This window comes from Chaetura pelagica, unplaced genomic scaffold (assembly GCF_000747805.2).
Source record: "Chaetura pelagica isolate M959 unplaced genomic scaffold, ChaPel_1.0 scaffold420, whole genome shotgun sequence".
NCBI classification, from domain to species: Eukaryota; Metazoa; Chordata; class Aves; order Apodiformes; family Apodidae; genus Chaetura; species Chaetura pelagica.
Genome location: NW_009951919.1, coordinates 2,784,112 through 2,803,918, shown reverse-complemented (window position 1 = coordinate 2,803,918; position 19,807 = coordinate 2,784,112). Strand labels below are relative to the sequence as shown.

The following is a 19,807-nucleotide window of genomic DNA, read 5'->3' as shown; positions in this document are numbered from 1 at the left end:
TAAAAATGTCTTTCTTTTGTTCAGCAGTTAGAGTCCATGGTCCTGGTGATGTTCTCAAGTGGAACTTAACTCCTTGGAAGTTGCTGGATTTATTCATTGTCACCAAGATTGGTATCTGGGTCTTTGCTCTTCCTTCTGGGGGCAATAAGTGTCACTTGTGCCTGTACACAGGGAGTGTTTTGGTGGAGTTTGGGAGTTTTTTTGCTGTTTAGCAAAATCAGTCATCACAATCAATACAGATGACTTTTTCACAGCCAAAAAGATGACAATTTTATGAATGGAGTTTAATAGCACAAACTTCATATGATGCAGAAGGAGATAAATGGAGCACAAATGGAAAAGCACTTCACCCCCAGGCCCCATTGTTTAGTGTTTCATAAGCGATTAATCGCTTCATCCCCATCAAGTGCAATTGTCAATTCAATAAGCTCCAAGGTATTCTGAATGGCACTTGGCAAACGAATTCCTAATGTAATTACATCTAAATGGAGTGTGAGAGCACACACGTGTGCATGCGGGAGGGAGGCAGAGATCCATATTTTTTGATGTAACAGTAGAACAGCTACATTGCATGTAGGCTGATGAGGAAACTCTGCCAGGGTGCTGGTCTTGCTCCAGTGTGAGAAGTCTGGGTCCAGTGGGGACTTTATCTCCAGGCATGGTGATGCCTGGGTTAGAAAGGGATTCCAGGGATGGAAAATGCAGGAGGTGGGATGGGAGCTGGTTCTTTCCATTTGAGGTGTAACATTGACAGTGGTGGTGCCAGCACAATCCCAGCGATGTGAGCACGATCCAAATGATGCCAGTGTGGTCCTGCTGATACCAGCATGATCCCAGTGATGCCAGTGCAATTCTGGTGCTATCAGTGTGATCCTGGTGATGTCAGAGCCATCCTGACCCTGTGGGCAGGTCTGGGTCATGGTTCCTGTGGAAACCCCCCTCCCTTTCCTTCCTCTCTGCCTGCCCTTTTCCCTGAACACAGGGTGGCTCTGGAAAGTGCATGGGAAAAAGCACCAGGAATACTTTAATGATCATTCTGCTTTCCAGAAGAGCAGAAGGAGTAGAGCCTGAAATGCTGGGAGAAAAGGAGTAACTTCAGGCTGACTCTTAAGTGCCCGGGATCATAGTCACAGATGTACACTTAAAACACTGACCAAGAGCTTATACCTAATGTTTGCATGAAGTCATAACTCGCAGCTTTCCATCCAGCAAGTGCAGCACTGGTGATGTGTTTATAAAGGGACACCATGAAGGCAAAATTAATGCACTGACTTGATCTGTAACCCACTCCCTGCCTTGTTCCATCCAACCAGCGAAGAGCAAGCCCTGGGCAGGCTGTGCCAGCCTGGGGCTCTGCAAAGATCCTGGGGTTGCAGGGGAATAGAACAGGTACTGTCAGGTTCCTCGGCGTGTTGCAGCACAGCAGCCCCAGCACGGAAGGGCTGTGATAGGGAGCAGTGTTGTCTGGCTTAGATGGTATCTCAGACTTGACAGAGACATGGAAAATGCCAGGCTAGATGTTTGCAGAGACTTGTCAAGCGAAGGGAACTCGTGCCAATGTAAAGCACTGGGGAAGAGCTCAAAAAGGCAGACAATGGTGTGTTCGCTTGCCGAGCTCGCCTGGGGGTTGTTGTACCCTTGGACAGAGCTTGTCCAGCCAGTCTGGGGCCATCAGGGGAAGGTGCAGCCTCTGTTGGCATCGTCCAGCTGGGGGGGCTGGGAATACTGCCTCTGGGACCCCCGTGCCTCACCCCTCCCAGAGCTCTGCCTGGGACAGGGACATCACGCTGCGGTTCAAGAGATGCCCAGCATGGCAAATTTCTCACTAAAAGTTTAATTACCTGCTTGGTATTAGTACTGCCTCAAGCCTTTTTTCCCCTTCTCTGCTCATAAATGAGATATTTTCTCTGGTTGCTTTGCAACAAGAAAGGTGGACAGCAGCGTGGGTCAGGCTTCTCCACTGGCTGGTGCTTTCTGGAGCACCTCAGCCATCATCATGGATCATACAAGCAAATGAAATGCAAAGGTGAAATGTTTTTTATTGCATCCTGCTTGTGTCTCAATCCCCATGATGAAATTGTGCTCATGGGGAGATAGGGGTGCAGTGGGGACTTAACTCTGCCTGTTACCCCTCTCCCGCTGCTGACAGATTTTTTGCCTTCTTTTTTTTGTCCCCCTTACCTGGAGTGACCTCACATTGCATTTGTGGCACCAGGATCCTTGTGGGTGGGTGAGAGGCAGCACCTTGGGGACAACTCTCACCCTGGCACCCTTTTGGTGCTGCTGAGCTCCTGGCAGCATCCCCCCCATAGCGGTGGCCAGTTATCCTGCTGCTAGAGGTTATTGCTCTGAGAAAGCCTCTCCTGGTTATTGGCTTCATATTCCTGACTGTAAGTCTGGAGAAGCCAAACTCTGGTAAAGCACCTTTGTCTACTTCTTTCCACTGAAGATCCTAGTATGGGGGGAATAAAATATGACACAGTAGTGTCTGACCTTCTGATTCCACCAAACCCAAACAGGAAAAAAAACCCTATTTGTCTTTTAGTTTCAGCCTTTGGCTTCAGTTTCACATTTTCATTTAATTGGCCTTAAAAGGGTCAATTTTCAGCCTTAACAATTAAAGCATTGACTTGGTGTTGCCAAAGCTTGTCGTAGTCCTCGCTGCAGAAAGCATCTTTGCAAAAGTTGTCTCCTTGACCATTTAAACTGTCAGACCTAATTATCCGCATTGCTTCAGCTGAAAGGGTTTCTTTCCTCTCAGCCAGCAGCAATATTTTGTTGCTGTCTATGAAACATAAACTGCATCCCCAGCTAGAAGCAGCCGTTTCCTGAACAGCTGCCTTGTCCATCGCCCTGGATTTGCCTCCTGACTTCCAGTTTAAAACCCTTTGCAAAACGCTTGCCCAAGGCAGGTGGTCATCAGTTTGTTCTGCCTTGCAGAAAAGCCCGAGCTGGACGAGATCACCCTGGAGCGAGTGCTGGAGGAGCTGGAGACCATGTGCTACGAGAACATGAACATGGCCATCGAGACGGAGGAGGGCTTGGGCATCGAGTACGACGAGGACGTGGTGTGCGACGTCTGCCGCTCGCCCGAGGGGGAGGACGGCAACGAGATGGTCTTTTGTGACAAGTGCAACGTCTGCGTGCACCAGGTGAGCAGGCTTGGGCTGTCTGCACAGCACGCTGTGTCCCTGTCCCCCTGACCTACCTATAGACCTGTTCCCTCTATGCACCCTCTGGGCTCCTCCCCTCCCCCTTGCCCTGAGCTGCTCCAGATCCGCGCTGAGCTTTTCTGATGGATTCCCAGAGTGTATGTGGACAGCAAAGGGGGCTCCTGGGTAGCAGGCAGACAGCAGACTTGGCTTCCTTGCTTTCTTAGCCCCAGACCTTCATAAATGCCCACAGAAATACACAATTAGAGGTTGAAAACTGATTCCTGCAAGCTTGTTGTGCCCCCTCCTCCTCATTCTCTGTGATATTTTATTTTATGCCTCCTCTTCCATAAATGGGCTTATTCTTCTCTCTTTACCCATCTTTCTTTATTAAACTGCAGCCACAGGACCTTTAGCACCCAGGGGTGACCAGCAGCATGGTAGGCTAGGAGGGAAATGGTCTGAATTCCCAGGACCTCCAGCCTCCTTCATGGTGTTAGGCTGAGGGCAGTGGGACCTTCCAGCTCCTTCAATGTTGTCTCACATGGCAGGGTTTCTGTCCCAGCTTCCCCAATGTACCAGTGTAGGATTTCATTTTGTTTTGCTGCCTGGAGGGAAATAATTTTATTTTTAGAACTGAATGCAAATGTTTCAGGGCCTTGCTGGGGGGAATCTGTGGGCTCCTGTGCTTGGAGAAACCTTGACAAGGAGAAGGCAGCCATGCGGGGGTCTCCTGGTTCCCACATGGGTCCAGGGAGGTATTGCTGGTTGAAGCACTGTGTATTGCTGGGACAATGGTGGCAGCTCCTGGGCTTCACCCTCTATGAGTGAAGGGTTGGAGTTTTTTTTCCTCTGAAGCAAACCATTTGCTCCTTGTCTGGGCAGCTTTTCCATCAGTGCTTCCTGGACGTGGGAGAGCGCTGGAGATATCTATAGTTGTGGGAGGTGGGTGTTTTGAATGGTTTCCATCAGTGAATCAGATTCCACAAAATACCAGGATGATTCAGCTTTGAGTTTTGGGTTTCTTTGTGTTGTTTTTTTTTTTGTTTTGTTTTGGTTTTTTTTAGCAAGCCTAAGTGGCAATGTCAGGTCATGGGCTGACACTGCTGCCGGGCAGGGGCTCAAGGGGGTGGTCCACCTGAGTAGGGCTGCCATGGGGACATATGGACTGTGTCTGGGCCCCTATGGATCGTGGCAGCCCCGTGGGCTCTGCTTTGGACATGTTGGGTTTCAAGGCTGTTGAATGAAATAGGAGATTTTCTGTTGTTTTCAGAGAGCAGAGTCCAGCCCCTAAGCCCAGTTCCAGCCCATAAGCTGGCTGTGATCTAACCTCTGCCCTCATTTACACCCTAAGCTGCCAGAGCCCAGGGTGTTACACGGCATCATGGAGCTGTTGGAGCGAGTCCAGAGGAGGCCACAAAGATGATCAGAGGCTGAAACACCTCTGCTATGAAGATGGGCTGAGAATGTTGAGATTGTTCAGTGTGGAGAAGAGAAGGCTCCAGGGAGACCTTACAGCTCCTTCCAGTATCTGAAGGAGCTAGACTAAGGCCAGGGAGGGACTTTGTACTAGGGCATGGAGTGATGGGACAAAGGAGAATGGCTTTAAGCTCAAAAAGAGGAGATTTAGGTTAGACATTAGGAAGAAATTTTTTCCTGTGAGGGTGGTGAGACACTGGCCCAGGTTGCCCAGAGAAGCTGTGTCTGCTCCATCCCTGGAAGTGTTCATGGTCATGTTAGATGGGGCTTGTGCAGCCTGGTCTAGAGGACAGTGTCCCTGCCCAGGGCAGGGGTTGGAACTGGAATATCTTTACATTCTCTTCCAACCCAAACCATTCTGTGATTCTATGATCATGTTTCTCAGCTAACCTTTCCCATGCCTTCATCAGCCCTGTGTCCCAGACCTGCTGGAGATGATGCTTTCCTGAAAGGGACCAGGTGCCCATGCTATGGGCTGCATGGATTGGGGGAGCAGCAGAGGGAAGCTGGGGTCCCACAGGACACGGTCCTCCTGCTTCCCAGTGGGAAGGGGCAGGCAGGGCTGTGCTCAGACACACGTTGGTGGGTTTTGGTGCTGCAAGGGATTGTTGTCATCATCTCATCTGCGTAACGCAGCCGTGAGACTTGCTATTAATTAATTCCTGTGAAGTGTAGCTTTTGGAGAACACTTGCAGTCTTCATTTGGAAAGTGAGGAGGAATCTTCCCCCCTACACTGCTAAATCCTTGTGGTTCATTGGTCTCGTGGTGGCAACATCGCACTTCTGTTTGACACGGGAATGATCCATCAGCTTCCAGCCACTGTGCCCTGTTCCTGTCATTATGGAATTCGCATTCCTTGGCATGGGGACATGGCCAAGCCCCCTCCCTCTGTTATGTGGACCACACCAAGCTTTTCTGTGGCTCGGCATCCTCCTTGTTTTTTTGGTGCCCCCTTTTTGGTCACACTGAGCCCGTGACAGGCAGAGATATAAAAATAGCTGCCCTTCTCCTGCTCAGCATTGCTCTGGCTCCGTGTTCCCAGAGGATCTTCTGACTTGTACTGGACAGGGAACATGTTCAGCTGATAACCCTCCTTGTTTCCAGAGCCGCTCTGGTCCTGGGACAGAGACCCTGTATTCGCTCCTAGGAGCAAAATTGCACCTTCAGCTGCTCTAAAACCTCTACCAATAAATAACTGAGAGCCAAGACTCTGCTAGAGATGCACACCTGGTCATAATTCCTGTTTTCTCTGAGATTTTGAGGTCAGTCTGCCAGTTTATGCTCCTGGTAGTACACACCAGGCTGATTTTTGTCTGGTACTAAATCAGATGCTTTATAAAACTGTTACAGAAATGATTTATCTGTCAGATTTGGAGGCGCTATGAAACACACAGTTAAATCTCTCTGACCCATGTAGACTCACAGCAATAATATTGCCTCGTGTAATTCCTTATTATCCCAATAAACTGTTCATGAAGTGGCCTTTTCCCCTTGGAAATCACCATCAGAGTCTCTTTGTGCTTTGGGGCAACCTAAAGCCCTGTTATAAATTCTGTTTTTGGCCAGTAAAGACTGAGGAAAAGCTTTTCCCATGCTTGTGCATCTCTGCCTGTCACCCACAGTGACAGTGACCTACAGCACCACAATGAAAAACTGTTCTCTCTGGGAGGTGAACTGAAAGAAGGGGAGCTGAGAAATGCCTGGGCTCAATTTACAGCCCACAGAGCCGGGGGTCCTTATCGGCATGGCCCGCTTGCCTTCTGGAGGGATGTCAGAGCAGCCAGCTCCAGAATTAATTACATCTCCTCACTTAAAATAGTGACATTGCCCCGAGGCAGTTGTCTTCCGCTCTCTGGAAACCCTTTAAGAGCGAGTTATCAAGACCTGCCGGTTAAAAACTGTCTAGTTTTAGCAGGAGCTGTTTAATATAGTCATAAGTTACAGCCGAAGTGGAAAGTATTTTATCATCATCATTATGTGACAGGGTTTATCATTTGGCTCTTCCCCAAGTACGGGAGAGAAATATTTATGAAGCGCTTTGGCTTTGCCGCATCCTGCGCTATCGGGGAGTTCCAGGGGCACCCGAGTCCTTCAGCTCTTGTCCTTGCCTCCTTTAGATTTATCACCCTTTAGATTTAACATCCTTCAGGGTTCCTCCCTTCTCATTTCTATTAATGACCGTCATTTTCCCCTTTTTAACCTCTCTGTAGTTATTTTCACTTCCCTTCCAGGCGGGTTGGGTGTGTAACCACTGTGCCCAGCTTTCTCAATCATGGGCTTGTGGCTTTTTGCCCTCTGCTCCCTCAGAGTTTTTCCCTGCAGAGTTTTTCCTGACGTCTCCGAGTCATCGTGGGTCTGGTGGCTGTTCAGAAACAGGCAGGAGAGGAGTGGGCAGATGTCCACAGTGCAGAGCTGCCGGGGCTGTGGGGGTCCTGATAGAGCAGCCTGGTTGCTTTTCCACCACAACTCAGAGCCAGGCAGGTGCCTGATGCGTGATGCCCAGCACGTTTGTGAACGTAGCTTTCAATTAAAAGCCAGGATGTATTTATCTGTCATGAGTATCCATGTGAAAACAGGTAGAGCAGCAAGGAAGGAAGAATCAACCTCGCTGTCCATGTTCGTGGAGCTGCTTCACATCTGCTGTTTCTTATCACGATGCCTGGATACGGTGGTAGCAAAAGAGGTGGAAGTGAAGGAGGAGATCCAGGAGGATGCTCTTCCAAGGCTGCTGGGACTAACCTTGCTTCCCGTGTCCATGCAGGCATGCTATGGCATCCTGAAGGTGCCCATCGGGAGCTGGCTGTGCCGGACCTGCGCCCTCGGCGTCCAGCCCAAGTGTCTGCTGTGCCCCAAGAGGGGGGGAGCGCTGAAGCCCACCCGGAGCGGGACGAAATGGGTCCACGTTAGCTGTGCCTTATGGATACCTGAAGTAAGATGTTTTCCAACCTCCTCTTGACACGTGAATGGGCACGGACTTGGTTTCTAGTTCTCAGCCCAGGATATTAATTCATGTTCTAAACAGCAAGTCCAGTTTGTATCATCAAGCCGTGCCGAGACCAGAGCCATGGTGCTCATCAGTCCTTGGGCTGTGTGTTTAATTAGCAGCCCTGTGGTGCCCCATTAAGGGAGGGCACAGAGGTGGAGTTCAAGGGTGCAGAGTTGGGGGGGCATTCACAAGACCTCTGGGCAGGGTAAAGCTGATTTCATGTGCCCATCTAAGATACACAGCAACATCCAGGTGAAGGCTTGATTCAGAGGAAACACCAATGTAATTTTTTCCTTCCATTCCATCTAGATTTGTTTCTAGTTTCTGGAGTTTGGGTTTTGTTTTTTTTCCAAGTTACAAGTGACCCTGAAAAATAACATTAAAAAATCCATCCCTGATTCACACTGCCACAGGCATCCCCCTGGAGGAGATTTGGAATGGAAATCAGTATTTACAACTTGCCTTCTATTTCACGACCAGGTTAGCATTGGATGTCCTGAAAAAATGGAACCCATTACGAAGATCTCACATATCCCAGCAAGCAGATGGGCTTTGTCCTGCAGCCTCTGCAAGGAGTGCACTGGGACATGTATTCAGGTATGTAACTCAGTACCGAAGAACCTCACACCTGTGGGGTTGTGCCAGTAATAGCCACCAGAGACTCTCCAGCTGTTGGTGGGTGTGACCTGGCTGAGTCTTATTCCTGCTCTGAGTAACCTGACAACAGGGAGCACGAGCCCATCAGACATCAGACGTTGTTTGCTATCATTTAATGTATGGAGTGCTAGGAATCTAGATTAACTTTATTTGCATAACACAGTGATGTTGCTGTAATGACACTAATTACTGGGACTGCAAATGACCTTGGTTTGAAATCAGGAACCTCCAGGAGAAAGGCTTGGTGTAGCTGCCAGAAAAGTGGGATACTCCTGAGTGTAGGCAGCAGTGATGACTGGGGAGCAGAAGTAACTGGGCTGGTTGCAGAAAGGCGATGGGAGTAGGAGGCCTGCAGGCTCTGCTGCGTTTGTGCCACTGCCTTGGCTTTAATACTTTAAAGGGAGCTATTTAAAAGCAATCCCCTTAGCTTGAAATGAAATCTCACAGTACTCCTTTAAATCTCTAGCATTGACTCACTTCTTGTTTGATGGCTCTGGGTGGATCTGCTTATTCACCCTGCCAGATGGAGATACTGTGTCATAGCAGTGACTGCTTTCAAAGAACGGAAGGGCAGGGGAAGGAGGCAAACAGGCTTGGCAGCAGCAAAAAGAGTTCAGCTTCTTGCAGGCTTCATCCTCTTAATGCCGGCGTGGCACAGGAGCTGTGAGATCCCTGGGACTGAGTGGATTTGCATTAAAGGTCACCTGAGATGGAACAGGAGCTTTATTGTCTCGTGTGCTGGCAGCTCGTGGTTTGTAAGTCTTTGGAAGATTGTCACCAGAGCTTTTGCCAAGCCCACCCTAACACACTCTGGATGGTTTTGCTTCAAGGAGAAGAGGGAGAGAAGAAGGAAGGAAAAAAAAAAAAAAGGCAGGCAGTTCCTCTATTTAAGGATTTATGGGGTAAATCAGCAAGTTCAGCCATGGATAAATAAACACGCTCCATACTCATCAGCAGCACAGAGCTCTGTTTTGAAAGCTTGTGTTTATGGAGCGTATTTTTGATTAGTGCCTGTTTGTACAGGTGTAATCTAACTACCCTTGTCAGGCTTTTGGGTTTATGACCCAGCTCTGAAAGGAGGAGGTTGTTTTCTGCTAAAGCAACTGAGCCTTTATCCTTGGCAGTAGGAATCCAGTGCTGAAGGTGGGGCAGGTCTGGGGAAGGAGGGATGGTGCTTCCAGAACAGGGTTTTCCAAGTGGCTGGATGAAACTGGGCTTTGCAGAAAAGGGAAACAAAATCCAAGCTGGAGGAGTGGAATATTGTCACCCCAGTGGGGCATGGGGATGCTCAGGGTCAGCACCACAGCTGAATCAAACACCCATCTCAACCACATCTACGGAGACCAACGTGAGCTGGTTTTCCATAGGCACCTCTGTGCATCAGGGCATTATTCCCCATCCAAATTTTGACCTTCAAAAGGGAAACAAGCCCAGGGAAGCCTGAGGAGGGCTCCTTGCTGCTCTCTGTGCCTCTGACCTTGCTCCTGGCTTGCAATTACATCCTTTCTTTTCTGGTGAAGAGCTGTGATCCTGATGTAACCCAGCATGGCTGTAGCTGAGCTGGTGCTCCCAGACACTGGGCAGGGATGCAGCCCTGGAGGCACACTTCCCCCATCTCCTGTGAAGGGGAAATCATTACTTCATGGTCGTTCTTGTGGTCAGACAGCAGGAGATGCCAGAGAGAGCTCCAGTATCCAGCAGGTTTTTTGCAGGAATTTTCTCATTTGCATTGCTAAGATGGGAAAAGAGAGTGCTCAGAGCCAGGCTCCAGCACAGCCTGAGTCCCAGCTGCATTTGCTTGGGACCCATCTCCCTCCTCACTAACTCCCTCCTCCCTCCTTCGAGCAACTGGAAGAGCTCACCAGGGCCTCTCAATGCAGCACAAAATGCCAGGTCTCTGTCAGCTGCTGGCAGGCTTCTCCAAAGGGCATGATCTTCTGCTGTCATCATCTTCCAACTCTCTTTTTGATGTTGTTTTTTGGAGGAAAAGCCTTGGGAAGTGTCCTCCTTCATTATGACTCCTCTGTCCACTGCTGCCCACTTCCCTTGAGCTGCTTGTGCAACTGGTCCCCCTCCACTGGGAGTGGATAACAGGCCTGGTGGTTCCCAGAGCTGTTGTCCAATTGTGCCTGTAGCCCTGAAGATGTACAGCTTGACACCAGTGTGTGAGCACCCTGCAGCCCCCACACCATTGCCCACCTCAGCCCTTCATCCTCCAAGGATGCTGAAATTCCCTATTTCAGCAGAGAAGCCCTACCAGGATCCAGACCATCTGTGGTCACTAAAAGTCACCCGGTAGTTTTGGTAGGGATGCAGAAGTGTCGTGGCTGATGCCTTGGCTGGAGTTCAGCACCGGTAATTAATTTTTCCTTCCTGAGTTCCCCTTGCAGGTCTGTTGGAGGAGCCACTTCCTTCCCCTCCAGCCCCAAAGAGCAGCACAGCTCCTCTGTGAGCTGGGAAACTGCTCCTCGGATTTCCTTGGCAAATAAAATCCATCCCTCTATTTCTTCCCACTGAGAGTGGTTTGAGGACTAATTTAACAGATGACATTAATCCCTGGTGCAGTTTTTACCCTCTCTTTTGGAATCCTGCTTGGGGATGGATGTGCCTGGCTGAGCAGAGTTTGCTGCAATCCTCAAATGAAAGGTGCTGAACTATAACGAAGCACGGCTGATAACGAAGCAGACTTGGGGGCTGCTCTGGTTTTTTGAGCCTGGTTTATTTGGCATGGCAGATCCCTCCCTCCTGCAAAAAGCAGCATCGTTCCTGTGTCAGTTTGGGATGGATCAATATGTTTTTACTGTCAGTTTATGCAAGGTCCCTGGGTAGCCATGGCCGACCAGGTACCTTTCTTTGTTGCCCTGTCAGCCAAGCTGCCTAATTACTTTCTATTTGCATTTTGGGCACGGTTCCTGACAAGTGCTGCTTGCCATCTGTCGGAGGAGAGATCCAGGACGGGTCTCATTTGATTGGCTTTATTCCTAAGGTGGAGTGATGGTCGTTCCTGTTAGTGGGACCTTGTCCTGGCAGAAACCACAACTGTTTTGCTAATGCGATGATTAGTCCTGTGACAGAAAGAGGAGGAAGGGGACGTTGCTTTCCTTAGCTCACAAAGTACATCAGGAGTACACCAGCACAGGGAGCACCAACATATCCCACACGGTGCCAGGCTCCACGTAAGCCTCAGCAGCAGAACAGAAGGAGCTGATTTTTGCAAGCCATCAGCTATTTTCACGAGCAATTTCAGGCTGAAATTGGGACCAAATGGAGATATTGAAAGGGTAGGAGTTAATAATCCACTTGAATTTGATGCCTACAGGAATTAGTGCCTGGAACCGTGCTGGTACATCAGAGCTTGGCTGTGGTGGGGCTACATCCAGCTCTTCCTGCTGGTTCTGGAGGCTTTGGAGCAGGGCCTGGAGAGCCCTGGAAGTGAGGGACTTGGACACTGCTTGCCCACACTTTTCTTGGCCCAGTGTGAGTCTCTTGCTTTCATAAGCATCAATAGATTCATAAACAAAGTCAAGGAAAAGTATCTAAAAGCAGTAATGTCAAAAGTTCGCACACTGGGTGACTGAGCAGGAATTCAGGGCTGATGGGATTGAAGATAATGAGCCATCAAACTTCTGTTCCTCAACTACTACCAGAATTTATATTTATTTTTTTCTTTTTTGAGTATTAAAGTGCAGCAAAGCCCTTGTAAAACTCTGCAGCATCCTGAATTGTCATCACCATCCTGGAAATTTCATGTGCCTTTCCACCTGCTCCTTCAGGCCACAATTGTATCTTCATCCCCCACAAGAACAATTCCTCTATAAGTACTGAAATACGGAGTCTGCAGTAATAGCCCACTTAAAATGTCTCATTATTGCAGTTTAACTGGTCATTAGCAGCTGGAATAGACTGATTTCTTATGGTTTATGGTTGAAATAATTACCTGACACTCTGAGACATTAAAAAAAAACAGTTAATGAGCAGAGGGGGAGAAGGTGCTGATGTGGACACAGGCACTGCACTGGCTGGGGGCTCCTCTGAAAGCAACCAGGCTGAGGTTTGTTGGCTGTGGGATCCAAGTAATTTAAGCCTGAGGTGAGTTAGGGAAACAGGAAAAAACTGAATGTGATGGAAGCTTGACAACAGTTTTGCTCTGTGAATGCTGAGTTGCCCTTTCTGTTTTTAATTTCTGAATGGGGCTTGTTAGAGGCTGTGTAATTTCCCGAGGAGAAAGATGTTGTGCTCCAGGAGCCTTGGCTGCTCCTGAGATACCACGTTTACTCAGAGACCTGGACGTGTTCTGCATGGTCTCTGTGAACATTGCATGTTGGCTTTAACAGAGTGGAGTAGTTTAAGGGTAAAAGACAGATGAGAGTTCTCCATCAGGAGAAATGCATTGACAGCCTTTGAGCATCCTATTGGCCTGTGCTTTGTCATGTCTTGTTGGAAGAACCACTGGAAGCTCCTGTTCATGGTAGGTGAAAGATGAGCAGATTCTGTCACAGAGGATTAAAGCAGGTAAGGTGGGAAGGTGCCCATCTAGTGAGCCCTGGGTTTCTTCTTCTGTGGTTTATGGTGTCCGGCTCAAAGGTGTGTGCAAGACTTGGGCAATACAGGTGTTCCTTTGTAAGGAGTACCTGTTGTGGAGCATCCATCACTCTGTGGTAGGTGTTGTAGCAAGCGCTTGTGGTCCTTTTGTGTTGGTAAGTGCTTTGGCCTGGCCCTGAGCCTTGTCCTTCTCCCTGCAGTGCTCCATGCCTGCCTGTGTCACCGCGTTCCACGTCACCTGCGCCTTTGACCACAACCTGGACATGCGGACTATTCTAGCAGACAACGACGAAGTGAAGTTCAAGTCCTTCTGCCTTGAGCACAGCACTGGTGCCACCAAGTTGCCCGAGGAGGCACGGACAGAGCCCGACCAAGCCCAGCTGGACTTGGAGAAGGTGACGCTGCGGAAGCAGAAGCTCCAGCAGCTGGAGGAGGACTTCTATGAACTCGTGAAGCCTTCAGAGGTGGCGGAGAACCTTGACTTGAGCGAATCGCTCGTGGATTTTGTCTACCAGTACTGGAAGCTGAAGAGGAAAGCAAATTCCAACAAACCGCTGCTGACACCAAAAACAGATGAAGTGGACAACTTGGCCCAGCAAGAACAGGATGTTCTCTACCGGCGCTTGAAGCTCTTCATGCACCTCAGACAAGACCTGGAGAGGGTGAGTAGAGCTTTTCCTTCAATGGTGTATCCATATGCTCCGTCAGTGCTGCTTTAATGTGTGCTGGTGCCTATAGACCATTCCCTCTTAGCTCAGTTTGACTCCCCTGACAGTTGTGTCCCTTCATCTAGAGCTTTATTCAGAAGAATGATGGACTGTGTGTCACCACTGCCAAAATACTGACCCTGATGAAATAAAAAATAAGTTAGTGGTGATCTCAAGCTGAGGGTTCAGAAGAGCAAACATCTGCAGGGAGAGGTGCCTTGGTAGAGCTGGGGGTGTGGGAGATGGATGCTGCTGCTCCACTGAGCTGTTAATAGTCTCAGACATGATCCTGTGCTGCCCCTCAGGTGCTTGCCGGCAGCAGGGCACAGGAATGCTCCTGATGTGCCTCCATGAAACATCAAAGCTGGGTGAATGGCAGGAGTGAACTGCAGGGCCAGCGGGGCTGGGCATCCCCTGCCCTGCACAGCCCAGAGTGAGTCAGCTCCTTGGGGAGCTGCCAGCAGAGACAGAGCTGGAGAATGGAACTGGAGAATGGAGCTGGAGGACAGAGCTGGAGGATGCCAGCACCACAACTCCCGTGGCACGGAGCATCCTTGCACAGGGGAGGGAGCAGCTGCTTCCAGGGCAGGTTCTTGAGGCAGGTTTTGGGGTGAAGCACCCATGCTCCCAGCTGGGCTTTCCTGGCTGCATCTCTGGGTCCAGCACTTTCCTCCTGAGGCTGCCTAATTCAAAGACACAGCAAAGCTGCTTCTCTTTGATTTCTTTGTATCAAACTACAGCTTTTTCCAAGTTGCCTCCAGGCTTCATGGGGTCATTCCCCATCACCCTTCAGCCTCTGCTTAGTAGCTCCCTACCAGGTTTCACTGCCTGGCCCTGGAAGAGCTGTTTGTTTGCTCTTCCAAGAGGAGGAACAATAAACACTGGCTGGATCAAAGTCCAGTGCTCAGATGGGTGACAGGTTTCCATCCCAGTGATTCCAGTGCATCCCAGGTATCTGATCCTCTCTGTCAGCGCCACTCGCAGCTGCCCCGTTTCACTTGCAAATTGTGAGGCCTCTCATCACATTGGGGTTGGAGAAGAGTAGCCTGGAGGGGTGGCTTTCAAAGAGTGTCCACAGGGTATCACATTTGATTTTAGTATTTTCAGCAATTAATCTGGCAGAAATGGTTGTGTCTGGATCTAACACTGGGGAGGGAGCAGCAGGTGGGATGATGGGGTTTCCTTGTGCCACCTCTTACCCATGGTCAATTCTGCATTTCAGTGTCAACAAATGAAACCTATTCCCTGGGAATCCTAACACAGCCCCCTGCCACTTTGTTTTCTACCCTTTTTAACCCCCTTTTTAAAAAAATAAAATTATTTTTAAAGCTTTTTCCAAAGCCTGGTTGATTAAATCAGTTTTAACAAGAAGCTCTAGTTTCCAAGCTTTCCTACCAGCATCTGAGCTTGGCTTGGGGATGCAGTGCTGGCTGTTTAGCTGTGTAAGTTTGTGTAAATACCAGCAGTCTCTAAGCAGAGCACAAGTAATGTTTTCTTCCAGGAATATCACATCATAGAGAAGAGACACCACCAAACACTTTGAGGTGATGGTTGCCAGAGGCAGTTGTTTTGCTCATAAAGAAATTTTAGTTTGATGTTGTCTCCAATCCAGAACAAAAAAAAAGTAGTAAAGTAGACAGCATAAAACTCCCTGCTTTTTATTTATAGCTGAGGGATTCAGCAACAAAAAAAAAGAGCAGCTTTTCCTGCTGTATTCCTAAATGTTTCCAAATAGTCCTTAGGTAGGACAGCTGCCATCAGAGAATGGCCATGGCCAGGCTGCTGCCTTCACAGCCTTGGTGGCAGATGTTAAGTGTGGGATGAGGTTCTGGGTTTCTCTATCACTGTGAGAGGCACAAAAGCTCCACACCCTATAGGGACAGTCCTCAGAGGCTGGAAATACCCAGCAGAAAGGGCTTGGGGGGAGGAATCAGAGATGTCAGGCTCACACATGAATGTGGACGTACCCACGCACGTTACCACCCGTGCCAACTCCTCCTGACCTTATTACAGGCAATTTTGCTCTTTCACAGCATCAGGAAGCTGAGTAAACCCTGTCAAATCCTGTTAAGCTGCCAGCAGCCTTTGCTGTTCAGCAGCCGAAACCCTCCACTCCCTGCCTGCAGCCCTGGTGACAGGCCTAGCTCTGCAGCCACCCTGGGCACAGAAATTCCTCACCAGGCAGATGCCAGCAGGGATCACACAGGCATCTTAGTCCCCTGGGGTGTTAGTCAGCAGCCCCAGGAGACCAGCAGAGCGTTTGCATCTTCTGCTTTGCTGTTGGCATTTTAGGGCTTCCCCCTCGGTTTGTACTGGCACAAAATGCACCAGTGGTTTGCAGGTAGATGTGGAGCAGGTTTGGGGGACCCTGTGGAGGGGAGGGTGCTGGCCAGATTTTGGAGCTGCAGCAGTTCCTGGCTGCTGACCTCGGCCAGCAGCACTGGGCTATTTTGTTGTATTTTCCATGCTCTGTCCTGGCATTTACTTTTGGCAAGAAGCAGTTTTGTAAGGCTGTGTAAACAGACTGGTTGCCTCATTCCTGCAAGTCCATCCCAGCTGCACTGGCTGCAGGAAGAGTGTCTCTCTCTCCCTCCCTGCAAAAGGAGCAATTTGTGGACAAGACCTGTCCTGTCAACCCAGGGGACCCAAGACCTCTTAGCATTTGGCATTACTTTGTGCAGGTTTCTGTGTACACAAGGCACGTGTGTGATGCAGCTGCTGGGCTGGAGGCTCAGCACAGTGTTCAGGGTTCTCTGCTTCTGCTGGGCCTTTGCATAATTATAATGCTTCTTCTACAGCATCTTCCCTTCCAAGACTTTGCAAATCCTTTAAGAGACATTAACTTCTTCATTAGGTCTGTGAACAGTTCACAGGAGATTAAAACAGCCCTTGTGTCCACATCATTGCTGTACCTGGGTAAGATCACAAAATCATTTACCCGTTTCTTCTGGCTCTGTTCCCGTCTTGTGGGTGTTGGTCACTTGGTGTGCTGATGTCTCTCAACAGCAGAGTTTAAGGATGTGCTGCAAATTCATCCTGGCTGGTTGGAGCAGATTAGTGTCACGCTTGGTGCTGTTGGACTTCCCCGAGGTGCAAACCCTGCTGGTGAATTCAGGCCACTGATGGGAGACGTTAAATATTAACTTGCTTATTGTTGGTGTTCAGAAGAAGACAGGAGAGAGAGACTGCATGGGGAGGGCTTCATTCCTGGGGCTGCCCCAGGCCAGACAGTCCCAACTCATTGCTTCCCAGAGCGGTGGTTGGTGGCCAACGTGTTTCCAGGGCCAGGGCAGGGGCTGGTGGAGCTGTGGTTGGGTTCCCAGGGCAGCTGCTGTGCCCCAGCCACGTTGGCAAGTGTCTGTGGGGCTTTGCAGGGAGACGTGGTGCCACCAGAGACATGCTCTCAGGGTACTCAAAGCTGTGTCTCTGGATTCCCCTCTTCCTTATGGCTTTTGTGTGGCCAGTGCACATGCTGGAGGAGCTGGGCAGCTCTCCTTGCACACCACAGGGTCCTGGCTGTCAGAGCCAGAACAGAGACATTGAGGCTTTGAGTCATTCCCTGCACAGGCTTTCCCATGGTTTACATACTACATTACATATATATGACACAGTTTAGATCAGGAGGCCTCACCTCTGGTTCTGGAACATCCTAACAGCCCTGGTAGGGGTTTCAGTGCAGCACAGATGATGGTGAGATGAAGAGGACCAAGATCCATGGAGTTGGGATATCTCTGGGCAGCAGAAGCACTGACACAGCTTGAGGGGACCCACTTTGACCCTGCCTAAACCAGACACTGTTTCTTGTGTTTCTGCAGGTCAGAAATCTCTGTTACATGGTGACGAGACGGGAGAAAATGAAACACACCATTTGTAAGCTCCAGGAGCAGATCTTCCATCTCCAGATGAAGCTCATCGAGAAAGATCTTTACCCAGGTCAGTACCACTTACCAGAGCTTGTTCTTGCAGATACTGTCCCTGCCATCCTCTGAAGCCAAAGACTCGTGTCCAAACCTCAGCCCCCACCCCAGGGAAGCCGGAGCTGCCCCCTCCCCTGCAGTGTTGTTGACTCTTTGCACATTTCCAGTTTTGTTCAAAAACACACAATAAAAACATATCCTAGGTGACTGGAGTATTGGAGCTCCTTGTTTCCACAGCTGCCTCTCCATCTTGCACTCCCTGGTCAGAAAGACCAAGCATTTGGTTAGGTGGTGATGCTAAGGCAGCATTTGGGTGACTTTCCTGGAGATGGAGCCATTTGGGAAGAATCAGGCAAGTCCTGATGCTGGGGCTGATCCATGGCAGCTGCCTCCCTGGCACAGGTCAGCAGCCAACACTTTGGACTCTTTGCAGATTCCTCTGGCTCTGTCAAGAATTGAAGGTTAGGCTGCTGGTGGGATGTCTGTTGCTCCTAGAGACCAGCTCCTATAGCTCTGGTCAGCTGCAGTCCTGTGCTCCACATACCTATTAGTGGAGAACATTGCGCTGCTGCATGCAAAGCCTCTGGCAACTTCTGTTAAGGAAGCGAAATAAAGTTGGTTTCCTTCTGTCCTATTTTTTTTCCTTTTGCACAAGCAGTGCTGGAGCCCACAGCTCCAGCATCCTCCTCCTTTCCCTTTGGTGGCAGTGCAGACCAAACCCCATGGCTGCAGAACAGTTTTTCCAGCAGCAGCATCTGGTGCTTTGGCAGGCTCATCTGACAGTAGTTGTGTTTTGTGGCTTTGGAGTTGTGTTTGAAGCCATCACATGGTTGGGATTTCTTCAGGAACCGTCTGGGCTGAGCTTTCCTTGACAAAAGCTTCTTTTGACTGAGTATTTGGAGGCTAAGAAATGTGGACATTGAAATGTTTGTGACTTGGGGACTGTGCAGATTCCTCTCGATGGGTAGAAGCAGGTGGCAATGCAGGGCAGGGGTGGCCAGGAGCCTGAATGGGGGGAGGTGGGTCCTGGAAATCTTGGTTCCTGTGACACTGCTTGTTGCTTTGTCTGTCGTCACTGAACCAACAGTATGGATCACCAACCTGGGCACCCACAAGGTGAGTTCCTGGCTGTTCCCACCAACACGTTCCCTACCTGGGAAATTTGTGCTGGGTGATGCTCCCAGCAGTGGTGCTGCTGGCTGGGATGGCAAGGGGGGGAAGTCCAGCCTGGGAATAGTGGGTGATTAAAAGACAAGAGCAACAAACTGGGATCCTGATGGCAGATTCCATGCACTGCTGCTGCAGTAATGGGGTAGGAATTGTCCAGGGATTGCTGGATTTCAGGGGGATCACAAGGGACATTGTGATGTTCTTCAGCTGGTTGGGCCTGGTTCAGGATTTGCAGGTCTCAGAAGCAGACAGGCACAGGGTAGTGTGCCAGGAAGGTTTTTGGAGCTCACCTGCCTCGCAAACAGGGTGTTAGATGGCTGGAAGTGCCTCTGGGGACCTGTGTTCCCCAAAATACCTTGGAGAATCCAACCTTCCCTCTAATGCAGTGATGGGGTAGGAGTCAGCAGATCCTCCTGGGGAGGGCAGGGGCGGGTGAGCTGGTATCCTCCCCAGTGGAATGGAGATGGTGGCTGGCAAGGGGAGCAGTGTGAGGGCTCTGCCGCTCACGTTTGCAGGCCTTTCCTGAAAGTGTTCCATGTGTGCTCAGGGAAAAGCGCAATTCCCCTTCCCCTCGTGTTTGTTCTGCCTAAAGGTGAGTGATCAGTGAGAGTGTGGCTCAGGTGATGAGTGTGCAGGCTGTAGGATGGCTGCACACCTCTTGATGCAGATGTTCTTCTCCCCTGCCCCAGGTGGTTGGTGTTTGCTGGTTTGTTTTCTGCTCTGAGCTGCTGCTCTTCTCTCCAACCACTATTAGAGACCCTGATGCTCCCAACACCCACTATTTGCTTACCCTCCTCCCTGCCAGTTGATGATACTTAGAGCTACAGACACTCAGCACCCAGTGGGACCAAAGCTATGGATAACACTGCTGCCTTTTCCATCATTTCAGCACCCAGTGGGACCAAAGCTATGGATAACTCACTGCTGCCTTTTCCATCATTTTGAAGTGTTGGGAAGTGTTGGGGGGCAGTTCCTGGAGCATCCCCTCAACACAGCTTCTGACTGGGCTGCTCTGCCTACCCAGAGTTCCTTGGAGAAAGGAAGAAGTCTCCATTATTTTGCCTGGATGAGGCCAGTTTTTAGTGGCTCTTGTGGTAGTCATCAACCAAAATCTGTTGGGAGTTACTCCAGAGATGGATTTGGCACAAAGGTGTTTTTTTTTGGAATGGCTCCCACATAAAACTCAAAACTGGAGG

General features: G+C 49.7%; 1 protein-coding gene across 1 annotated transcript in view; it reads left to right on the top strand.

Annotated features, from left to right (window-relative positions):
• The window catches only part of JADE2 (jade family PHD finger 2), a 62,274-nt gene that overhangs the window by 38,365 nt on the left and 4,102 nt on the right, over positions 1-19,807 (top strand). Inside the window, exons 5-9 of the mRNA XM_009995791.1 lie at positions 2,941-3,152; positions 7,394-7,561; positions 8,099-8,215; positions 13,018-13,479; positions 17,340-17,457. Of these exons, the coding sequence (XP_009994093.1) occupies positions 2,941-3,152; positions 7,394-7,561; positions 8,099-8,215; positions 13,018-13,479; positions 17,340-17,457 (1,077 nt within the window). The remainder of the gene's footprint in view (positions 1-2,940; positions 3,153-7,393; positions 7,562-8,098; positions 8,216-13,017; positions 13,480-17,339; positions 17,458-19,807) is intronic.